Source organism: Maniola hyperantus, chromosome 25 (genome assembly GCF_902806685.2).
Source record: "Maniola hyperantus chromosome 25, iAphHyp1.2, whole genome shotgun sequence".
NCBI classification, from domain to species: Eukaryota; Metazoa; Arthropoda; class Insecta; order Lepidoptera; family Nymphalidae; genus Maniola; species Maniola hyperantus.
In genome coordinates this window covers 4944274-4956459 of record NC_048560.1, presented here as the reverse complement: position 1 = coordinate 4956459, position 12186 = coordinate 4944274, and the positions used below count along the sequence as shown (strand labels likewise).

Here is a 12186-nt window from a genome sequence, read left to right as displayed (position 1 = left end):
TTGTATGTAAGTTGTATGTATTCTTGAAAAAAAAACAGTTACACGATAAGGGACAAAAAATAGGTTAGCTGCGTCTCTGTTTATCAAATTAGTAACTTTATCTGTGCTCTCTTTTTAGTGTGAATGAGAAAGCAAACGTTCCTGTATCTACCTTTATTACTCTATCTACGACCTATTACGATACGATTCTTTTTTTGAGGATCGATTTTTTTTAGTTTCGATCTGGATCGATCTTTTAAGTATCGATACAAAAAACTTGCATCCCTAATTCATAGACACTAAACCATAGACATAGCAACAAGAAGCGCGCACTACAGTAGACACGGGTAACATTGCTAAAATAGCGAGGGTTTTAGTATGCTATTATAAAAAAATTGTATAAAGATATAGAAATACACATTCTGTGGAAATTTCAACTCTTACGATTCACGAGATACAGCCCGCTGACGGAAGAATGAGATAGCGGTTTCGTATATAGCGTTGTCTCTGTCGTTGAGACCGACAAAACGAGCCGAAACCTCTTTCTAAAGGTCGATGTCCAATATTTCCTGCCAGCTACTATAATAGCCAATACTATACTGGCCCCATTAAAAAGACTTATAATCAATGGATTTTAGGATCATTATCATAAAAAAGAGTGTTCCTTTTAAAAATGTTTATTAGTAGAGAGTTACGATTGTTAAAAACCGGCTAAGTGCGAGTCAGACTCGTGCACCTAGGGTTCCGTATTACAGTCGTATTTTTTCGACATTTCGCACGATAAATCAAAAACTAGTTATGCATAAAAATAAATAAAAATCTGTTGTAGAATGTACAAGTAAAGCCCTTTCATGTGATACCCCACTTGGTATAGTCATCTAACTTTGAAAATTGAAAATACTAATATTTGTTCATGAACACATTTTAATTTTTTTTTCTGTGATGTAACCACAAATCCACGGTTTTCGGATTTATTCATTTACTTGTGCTATAAGACCTATCTATCTACCAAAATTCATGATTCTAGGCCAAAGGGAAGCACCCTGTAGGTTTTCTTGACAGACACGAAGGACAAACAGACAACAAAGTGATCCTATAAGGGTTCCTTTTTTCCTTTTGAGGTACGGAACCCTAAAAACTGTCAACTTTCAAGGGGTCTACCATGACTCTGAGCAGTCCATATCCTCTTCCTCTATCTGGTCTTCGGTCGTCCCCTGATGCTCGGCAGCCAGCGGCTCAATGAAGCCGGGCCCTTCTGTCAGGTACCGTGTCACTTTGTAGATAGTTAACTTGCCTGGTCTTATCACCAATTTAGCGTTACCATCTGCAAAAGAAATTGAATAGTAGATTTATCATAATCCACCCATCGCCGGCTCACTACAGAGGACAGGTCTTCTCTCAGAGTTTTTTTTGTTCCAATAAGAGCCTCAATAGCTTCAACCGATAAAGGAGTGGACTGAAAACCGAAAGGTCGACGGTTCAAACCCCGCCCGTTGCACTATTGTCGTACCTACTCCTAGCACAAGCTTGACGCTTAGTTGGAGAGGAAAGGGGAATATTAGTCATTTATCATGGCTAATATTCTTTAAAACAATATAATTTATATATATATATATATATATATATATATATGTATATATCTGCCATTGGCTTTCTAGCCATAATCAGATTTTGGGTAAATGTGGGTTTAAAATTTATGAGAGTGAGAAGGGTTTTGGCCATAGTCTACCACGCTGGCCAATTGCGGAATTGACTTTACAAACATTTGACAACATTATGGAGAATTCTCAGGCATGCTTTCCTCACTGTTGTTTTCCTTTACCATTGAAGCAAGTGATATTTTGATTATTTAAAAACGCACATAGGTCAGAAAAGTTAGAGGTGCGTGCCCAGGCTCGAACCCCAGACCTCTGATTAGGAGGCGGACGTTCTAAGTCCTAACCACTAAGCTATCACAGCTTCACAGCAGAGTAAACAGCGCCATTTTGGATTTGAAACTGGACGCCATTTTCGTAATCACCAGTACCACCTCTGGAAGCCTAACTTTACTTATTTTATACCTGTAAAACAGTCGGTACTTCGCCTGAACATCGCTATTCGGGTCGGATTGCCGTACCGGCGTGCTATGAGAGTGAGGGAACTTACTCAGAACGTTGTTTTATATGTGGAGAGAACAGCGCCATTTTGGATTTGAAACTGGACGCCATTTTCGTAATCACCACCTCGGGAAGCCTAGATTTACTTATTTTATACCTGTAAAGCAGTCGGTATTTCGCCTGATCATCGCTGGTCGTGTCGGATTGCCTAAAGCATTCGGTTCTGCGCCTGATCATCTCCGGTCGTGTCGGATTGTCGTACCATCATGCTATGAGAGTGAGAGAACTTACTCAGAACGGTGCCATCGGCTTGGAGCAGTTTCAAGTACAACTCTCGGGGCACTTTGAGTGAGAGTAAGTTGTACATGTGTTCCGCGCGGATAGTGGACGTAGGATGGAACTTTTTGGTGAAAGGCGTCATTATGTCTTTGTTGGGCAGGTAGGGTTCTCCGTATCATGCTATGAGAGTGAGGGAACTTACTCAGAACGGTGCCATCGGCTTGGAGCAGTTTCAAGTACATCTCGCGGGGCACTTTGACTGAGAGTAAGTTGTACATGTGTTCCGCGCGGATAGTGGACGCAGGATGGAACTTTTTGGTGAAAGGCGTCATTATTTCTTTGTTGGGCAGGTAGGGTTCTCCGTATCATGCTATGAGAGTGGGAAACTTACTCAGAACGGTGCCATCGGCTTGGAGCAGTTTCAAGTACATCAGCTCGCGGGGCACTTTGAGTGAGAGTAAGTTGTACATGTGTTCCGCGCGGATAGTGGACGTAGGATGGAACTTTTTGGTGAAAGGCGTCATTATGTCTTTGTTGGGCAGGTAGGGTTCTCCGTATCATGCTATGAGAGTGAGGGAACTTACTCAGAACGGTGCCATCGGCTTGGAGCAGTTTCAAGTACATCTCGCGAGGCACTTTGACTGAGAGTAAGTTGTACATGTGTTCCGCGCGGATAGTGGACGCAGGATGGAACTTTTTGGTGAAAGGCGTCATTATTTCTTTGTTGGGCAGGTAGGGTTCTCCGTATCATGCTATGAGAGTGAGGGAACTTACTCAGAACGGTACCATCGGCTTGGAGCAGTTTCAAGTACCTCTCGCGGGGCACTTTGACTGAGAGTAAGTTGTACATGTGTTCCGCGCGGATAGTGGACGCAGGATGGAACTTTTTGGTGAAAGGCGTCATTATTTCTTTGTTGGGCAGGTAGGGTTCTCCGTATCATGCTATGAGAGTGAGGGAACTTACTCAGAACGGTACCATCGGCTTGGAGCAGTTTCAAGTACCTCTCGCGGGGCACTTTGACTGAGAGTAAGTTGTACATGTGTTCCGCGCGGATAGTGGACGCAGGATGGAACTTTTTGGTGAAAGGCGTCATTATTTCTTTGTTGGGCAGGTAGGGTTCTCCGTATCATGCTATGAGAGTGGGAAACTTACTCAGAACGGTGCCATCGGCTTGGAGCAGTTTCAAGTACATCAGCTCGCGGGGCACTTTGAGTGAGAGTAAGTTGTACATGTGTTCCGCGCGGATAGTGGACGTAGGATGGAACTTTTTGGTGAAAGGCGTCATTATGTCTTTGTTGGGCAGGTAGGGTTCTCCGTATCATGCTATGAGAGTGAGGGAACTTACTCAGAACGGTGCCATCGGCTTGGAGCAGTTTCAAGTACATCTCGCGAGGCACTTTGACTGAGAGTAAGTTGTACATGTGTTCCGCGCGGATAGTGGACGCAGGATGGAACTTTTTGGTGAAAGGCGTCATTATTTCTTTGTTGGGCAGGTAGGGTTCTCCGTATCATGCTATGAGAGTGAGGGAACTTACTCAGAACGGTACCATCGGCTTGGAGCAGTTTCAAGTACCTCTTGCGGGGCACTTTGACTGAGAGTAAGTTGTACATGTGTTCCGCGCGGATAGTGGACGCAGGATGGAACTTTTTGGTGAAAGGCGTCATTATTTCTTTGTTGGGCAGGTAGGGTTCTCCGTATCATGCTATGAGAGTGAGGGAACTTACTCAGAACGGTACCATCGGCTTGGAGCAGTTTCAAGTACCTCTCGCGGGGCACTTTGACTGAGAGTAAGTTGTACATGTGTTCCGCGCGGATAGTGGACGCAGGATGGAACTTTTTGGTGAAAGGCGTCATTATTTCTTTGTTGGGCAGGTAGGGTTCTCCGTATCATGCTATGAGAGTGAGGGAACTTACTCAGAACGGTACCATCGGCTTGGAGCAGTTTCAAGTACCTCTCGCGGGGCACTTTGACTGAGAGTAAGTTGTACATGTGTTCCGCGCGGATAGTGGACGCAGGATGGAACTTTTTAGTGAAAGGCGTCATTATTTCTTTGCTGGGCAGGTAGGGTTCACCGTATATCTGGATAAGAAGAAGTCAAATACAAAATGTAATTGGGTATTTTCCTACTTTTGAATTTGATAAATATTATTACTTTATTATAAACTGGGATAAAAATAATGATGTATACTGAAAAAATATATTAAAATCCAACAAAGATTTACAAAGTTACAGGCATTTTAATTTTGGAGTGGGAGGGTTTCTATCCCTTTCTCGCAAAACGAAAACTTGTATGAAACCGCACGAAGCTACTATGGCATTGGTAAGGTGTGACGTCAAATGCTATATCGCTATCTCTGTCTAATCAGAAATATTTAATGCTTATAACTTTTTTGTTATTTGATCGATTTAATTAGTTTTTTTCAGTTTACGTCATTACTTTTATTCTAGTTTATAATAAAGTAATAATAAAATTGGAGTCAAATACCCAATTAGAACGGTAGCAAAAAAGAAGACAGGTTAATAGTACTGATGATAACTGAGAACTCAATAACATACCACAAAAAATCGGTCAAGTGAGAGTCGAATTCGCAGACAAAGGGTTCCGTACAATAAACAACACTTTAAAATTTTCCTGGCGGTCATTTTGAAATTCTTATTATTCGTTACTAGCTGATGCTCGCGACTTCGTACGCGTGGATTTAGGTTCTTAAAAATCCTGTGGGCACTATAAAAAGTAGTCTATGTCCTTCCCTGGGTTGCAAGCTACCTCTGTACCAAATTTCGTCAAAATCGGTTGAACGGTTGAGCCGTGAAAAGCTAGCAGACAGACAGACACACTTTCGCATTTATAATATTAGTATGGATTATAGTGGCAATAGAAATCCGCATTCTTTGAAAATTTCAACTCTCTACCTATTACGGTTCACGAGATACAGCCCGCTGACAGACGGACGGACGGACAGCCTAAAAGTAACCCAGGCAGTCACGTTTTCCTTTTATATATATAAAATTAGAAGTAATTATAAATTATCTAACCTTTACTATAGAAAATTTATCGTTCACAGGTATCAACTCGTCCATGATCACTTGGCGCACCATCTGAGAAAACAATGGTCAAGTGCGAGTCAGACTAGTATACCAAGGGTTCCGTACCAGTGTACAAGAAATAACACATTTTTTTTTGTGATATAACCACACGGTTTTCAGACTTTTAAGACTTCAGACTTGTATAAGTCCCGCAAATTGCTAATGCTCGTGGCCGCCATTCTAGTGACGTCAGTACTAGACTGAAGTTTCGAGCTGATAGTATATTTTTACTTAAATATACGTCTAATGACGTCAAAATGACCTCATTTCGATGTTAATGAGACATGGTTCCAGCGCAATAGCAATTTGCGGAACTTATACTAAGTATAATACTTTGCTACTAGCCAAATTTCATGATTCTAGGTCAACGGGAAGTAACCGGGGAGTACCCCATAGGTTTTGATTGTCCGACAACAGATAACGAAGTGATTGTATACGGATACCTTTCCTACCTTTCCTTTTGAGGTACAGAATCCTGATAATCCTTTGCCTCGAAACCGAGAACTCTTATTCCGCCACAGGTTGAGATAGCGACCCGCTCTCCCGCAGCGGGTTAGCACGGGGGCTGTGCGGGGCGTTCCCTCCCGACTGTTATCTCGAACTGTCGCGTACTATACTCACAGCGGGTAGATAAGGCGCTACATTCTTCAAGTGTTTTCGGACCTTCATTGTCGCGGCTTCCTCGGGCGTTGACGTCTCTTCCTTCACTTCCAAACCCTTCACATGAGCCACTAGCTGCGACAAACACAACGGTTAGGACCGGTTTACACTTTAGTGCGCGAAGATCTAGCTGCAACAGACACAAGGGTTAGGACAGGTTTAGACTTTAGTGCGCGGAGATCTAGCTGCAACAGACACAAGGGTTAGGACCGGTTTACACTTTAGTGCGCGTAAATCTAGCTGCAACAGACACAAGGGTTAGGACCGGTTTACACTTTAGTGCGCGAAGATCTAGCTGCAACAGACACAAGGGTTAGGACCGGTTTACTCTTTAGTGCGCTTAAATCTAGCTGCAACAGACTCAAGGGTTAGGACCGTTTTACACTTTAGTAGCGGAGATCTAGCTGCGACAGACACAAGGGTTAGGACCGGTTTACACTTTAGTGCGCGTAAATCTAGCTGCAACAGACACAAGGGTTAGGACCGTTTTACACTTTAGTAGCGGAGATCTATTTGCGACAGACACAAGGGTTAGGACCGGTTTACACTTTAGTGCGCGTAAATCTAGCTGCAACAGACACAAGGGTTAGGACCGTTTTACACTTTAGTAGCGGAGATCTAGCTGCAACAAACACAACGGTTAGGACCGGTTTACACTTTAGTAGCGGAGATCTAGCTGCAACAAACACAACGGTTAGGACCGGTTTACACTTTAGTACGCGAAGATCTAGCTGCAACAGACACATAGGGTTAGGACCGGTTTACACTTTAGTACGCGGAGATCTAGCTGCGACAAACAACGGTTAGGACCGGTTTACACTTAAGTGCGCGGAGATCGAGCTGCAACAGACACAAGGGTTAGGATCGGTTTACACTTTAGTGCGCGGAGATCTAGCTGTAACAGACAGAACAGACTGTACCTGACTACGGCAAAGCCCAAAAAGATATGTTTTGACCTATATGTCAAATATGACAAGATGGTACCCGCGACTTCGTCCGCGCGGATAAAGGTTTTTTTTAATCCAACGGGAGCTCTTTGATTTTCCAGGATAAAATGTAGTCTGCACTCGAAATTGTAATTTCGAGTGCAGAGCTCTCAACGATCACTGGGTGGGGGCCGGACATAAGTGATAGTTAGTAACCCTGTAATATGATATATACCTTCTGGGATATTCTGGCGATGTGGCTATTGCTCAGCTGCTCCACTAAATCATACGGTAAGTCACCTGCAATAAAATATAGTTCTTTAAGCCGGTTTCTCATATGAATAAACTGTGCAACCCACTATTAACTTGAAATTAAATGCTTGGGTTGCTGAAAGAGTCAACTGACCCTTTGTCAACATATCCTACTAATATTATAAATGTGAAAGTGTGGAAGTTTTGATGTTTGTTACTCAATCACGCAAAAACGGCTGAACGGATTTGGATGAAAGGAGATGAACCTGGTCCCATACAAGCTTGGGCCCAGTGCTGAACAAAGTTCAAATATGCCTTATTTTGTAGGTTCAAACATTTAGACTGACTAGGCATCTTCTAGGCAAGCGCACTCCATCTTAGGCTGCATTATCACTTGCCACCAGGTCTGATTGCAGCCAAGCGCTAGTCTCTAAATATTAAAAAAAAATCCTCTCACTAAATCTCCCAGTCCCCAGCTGGACAGAAGTCATTCGTTTCTCATCCAGGTTGGTACGCGGCTTGCCCTACGAGTCTTGGACGCTGAACGGTTTGAGGATGAACTGGAAGTCTGTGTGGAAGCTTGGAGTTGGCACAGTGTTGGATTGGTGTAGAGTGTGTTATGTGCAAGGACTGTAACATTCAACTCACTAAATCCCCCAGTCCCCAGCTGGACAGAAGTCATTCGTTTCTCATCCGGGTTGGTACGCGGCTTGCCCTGCGCGTCTTGCACGCTGTGAACAGTTTGGACGATGAACTGGAAGTCTGTGTTGTGTGGATATCTCTGGCGGTAGGTCTTCGTCAGTTGAAAGCAGGACTCGGTGGGGAGATCCGGGTTATCTACGATGTGTTTGAGTCGTTGATATACTATCTGGAATGTTGAACGATTCGATTGAATTGTAAGATGTGTGGGGAGGATTTTTTGACGACCTCTTCTTCGTTCTCGACGTCTTGGGTTCGATTTCCGGCAGGGGCAGTTTGGGAATTTATAATTTCAAAATTGGTCTGGTCTGGTGGGAGGCTACATCCGTGGTTAGTTACCCTACCGACAAAGCCATGCCGCCAGGCGATTTAGTCTTGCGTTACGATGCCCGAATAGAAACCGATAAGGGAGATGTGTTTAATGAAACTCGATACCCCTTTCATGTTAGCCCACTTTCATCTTACACTGCATCATCACTTATCACCAGGTGAGATCGCAGTCAAGCGCTAGCTTGTAAAGGAATCACTACCCCTATTATAAATGCGAAAGTGTATGCTTGTTGGTTTGTCCTGCAATCACGTCGCAACGGAGCAACGGTTCGACGTGATTTTAGACAGACAGACAGACGTACTTTCACATTTATAATATTAGTATGGATAGTATGGATTATTATTTTACTAGCTAATTGCCCGCAAGTTCGTACGCGTGAATTTAGGTTGTTAAAAATCCCGTGGGAACTCTTTGATTTTCCGAGATAAAAGTAGCCTATGTCACTCTCTAGGTCTTTATAAAACATTGACGATAAATGTTAAACTCACCCTTCCGATGGTTTCCAGGAGCTGGTGTTTAGTGGTTTCGCTCAGGCGGTACAGTCCAGTGTACTTGGTCTGCATTTCTTTCACTATGTTATCCACTGATTTGCTGAGGAGCTAAAATTATATTAAAACTAGCTAACCCGGCGAACTTCGTACCGCCTAACATTCGATTCTTTTTCAGGCAATTTTTTAAATTTTTCTCTCCGTAAGAACCATCCTCGTACTTCAAGGAATATTGTAAAAAAAGAATTAGCGAAATCGGTTCAGCTGTTCTCGAGATTTGCGATGAGTAACACATTTAGTGATTCATTTTTATATTATAGAAATTACTGACGTATTTACTGGAAAAAAAAACCAGTCAAGTGCGAGTCGGACTCGCACACGAAAGGTTCCGTTCCGCACCATTATTTATTTATTTATTACTAGCTGTTGCCCGCGACTTCGCCCGCGTGGATTGAGATTTTTTTTAATCTCGTGAGAACTCTTTAATTTTCTGGAATACAAAGTAGCCTAATGTCCTTCCCCAGGATATTTGCTAACTCTGTACCAAATTTCATCAAAATCGGTTGAACGGATGGGCCGTGAAGGCTAGCAAATAGACAGACACACTTTCACATTTATAATATTAAGAATGGATTTGCAAGAAATATTTACACATTACCGACCAATGTGTATTGGGGACATTATAAGAAATAATAGATACCTCTTTTGCTGTAATATTAAGCGGTATATGCAGTTTGCGTCGCATTTTCGTTGGAATTATCCTTGGTTTATGTGAGAGTGGTAGCTGTAACATAAATAATAGGTTTAAGATTTTTGGCTGATATTTTTTGGGCCGCATTTGAAGCACTTTCATTTCTTGAGCATTTTATTTCAATGTTATAATAGCTAAGTTTCCTTCTCTCTCGTAGATTCTTTTTTATATGGCGTGATAGGCTTGCTCTTGACGACAATCATGCATAAAATACCAGCAAAGTGCGAGTCAGACTCTCGCATTTAGGGTTCCATACCACGTATTTTTTCGACATTTTACACAATAAACTTAATAGATAAAAATAAATAAAAATCTGTTTTAGAATGTACAGGTAAAGCCCTTTTATATGACGCCCCACTTAGTATAGTTACCTTACTTTGAAAATTGAAAATACTACTTATTATTTGTTCATGAACATATTTTAATATTTTTTAATGATGTTACCATAAATTCAGGGGTTTCAGATTTATTCCTTTACTTGTGCTATAAGACCTACCTACATACCATATTTTATGATTCTAGGTCAATAGGAGGTACCCTATAGGTTTTGACTCCCTTTATAGGTCTTGACAGATGGACAGACAGACTACAAAGTGATCCTTCTTCTTCTTCGCTCTGGGCTGGTTTCCGCACTTAAACGTTTCCGTCTGTTGTGCGTGTATTGCCCCTCCCCGCTGAAGTCTTCACTCCAGCCATCCAAGCTCACTCCAGAAGCCGAGTAGACCGCCCAGGTTGCCGAGGGCTTCATGGAGTGGGATCGGGGAATGGGGGGAAGGAAAGTGATCCTATCAGCATCACTTATTTCTTTGAAGATAAGGAACTCCAAGCTATAGTGTATCTGCCCAATGAGAAGTCTACATAGCCTCCCCAGCAACACTCCCAGACCTAGGTAGCATGCTTAAGTGTGGAAAAGAAACCCAGAAAGACAGAATGAATGTAAAACATACATCTGGTATACTATCTGGTATAAACGCATTCACTTGATTACGTCCAATCTTATTGGATTTGGCATGAATTCTGTTAATCACATCTCTGACAGGGAGCGTATCTGCGAGGCGTATGTATGCAGTTTTGTTGCCTTTCTTGCCATGGAAATTCAATGCCTCAAAGTGTCCTTGGATGATTGGGGCAAGAATTTTTACTAGCTTCTTCAAATTCAGCTGTGAACAAGTGTAAATTAATTTAGTAAGACAATTGACAATATTGACAGTAAAAAAGTTTAGTATGGTAAATCCATACTCCATAATAAATAATAAATAAACAAATAAATGAAAAAAAAGCCTTTTATTCTCGTGTTCCTTAGTTAGTTACATAGTAGATTAGTTTTGTTAGTTAGTACATTTTACTTATTTTCCTATATTAGTATGGTTAGTAAGTGAACGCTAATTTTTGTATTTATTTATGGAACATGAGCCCCACTGCGGGTAAAGGCCTTCTCCAACCTCTTCCACTTCTTCCTGTCCTTACCCAGATACAACCAGTATACTCCGTAATCATACTCCATACTAATGTTATAAATGCGAAAGTGTGTCTGCCTGTCTGCTAGCTTTTCACAGCCTATCCGTTTAACCGATTTTGATGACACTTGGTACAGAGATAGCTTGCATGCTAAAAAGAGGAAACTATTTTTGATTCCGGAAAATCAAAGAGTTGCCACGGGATTTCAATAACTTAATTCCGTGCAGATGAAGTCGCAAGCATCATCTAGTTTAGAATAAATGTTTTGATTTTGAGTTAGTTTTCATAATAGAATCTTTTATGGTATCCTTTCATTATATGGTTTCATATATTGTTTCTAAGAAAACTGAAAAAGGTTTTAAAACAAAATTTACGAATATTATGGTGTCTGTTTTTATACCTGTCCTGTAACAGCAGTGTTTTAAGAATAAATGTAGGAAAGACAAGTTATAAAATTAAATGCCTATGATCATGGGTGCTCTGCACCCACTATTTGCCTCGTGAACCCCCGAGTATGCACGGCATATCCACAGAGTTGCCGTTGGTGCCCCTGTCTCCGAGGCACGGACGTGAAACATCGGAGGCAACCTCCGAAATATTTTCTACGATTTGTATAGATACCTTCAACTAAATTATTCCAAATAAAAACAAAACTATTGCTTACCTTAGGAGGAATATTGTTAATTGCTATGATAACCATTTTAGCAACAATTTAACAACATTTAGCAACACATAAAAACCTTCTTCAAGACTTTTACGAAGCTAGCTTGGTTATTCTTCAAGTTTCTAATTTTCACTGAATTAGAACCATGTTAAAACAAAATAGTAATCACAAACGGCTAATAATCCTATAGTAATTTATAAGTTATATTATAATGTAGGTAGCTGTTCAACAATTCAAGCCATATTATCTCCTGGGTGCATATTATTGTTATCGTAATTTCAAGCACCGGTCAGAAAAATGTCAAGCTCCCAAATTGATTGATGTTTTGACTTTTTATGTCAATGTCAATAAAAGCTCTTGGTCTATTTTTTTTTAAATTTATTTTACGGCCTTGGATATCAGTGATGGAGTGGCACTCCTAAACCATATAGAGTCAGGACCTTAATGATGGACTGATGATAATTGGTACAGTTCTTGCAACTCACGAAGGCGAGTGAAACTTACCTGTGGTTA

General features: G+C 41.4%; 1 protein-coding gene across 2 annotated transcripts; it reads right to left on the bottom strand.

Moving 5' to 3' along the window:
• Positions 1–3954: 3954 nt before the first annotated feature.
• On the bottom strand, positions 3955–11976 carry LOC117993991 (uncharacterized). Of its 2 annotated transcripts, none has more exons than XM_069507216.1 (9): positions 11674–11976; positions 10499–10711; positions 9501–9584; positions 8801–8911; positions 7931–8150; positions 7266–7330; positions 6066–6179; positions 5394–5456; positions 3955–4436 (listed from the first exon to the last, which is right to left on the bottom strand). In XM_069507216.1, exons 1-9 carry the CDS (start codon positions 11707–11709, stop codon positions 4077–4079), a joined length of 1266 nt encoding a protein of 421 aa, XP_069363317.1. In that variant the 5' UTR covers positions 11710–11976; the 3' UTR covers positions 3955–4076. The 2 variants fall into 2 exon arrangements, with proteins under 2 accessions (XP_069363317.1, XP_069363318.1); XM_069507217.1 differs by having other exon boundaries at positions 4298–4436; positions 6066–6234; positions 11674–11974.
• Between the last annotated feature and the right edge of the window lie 210 nt (positions 11977–12186).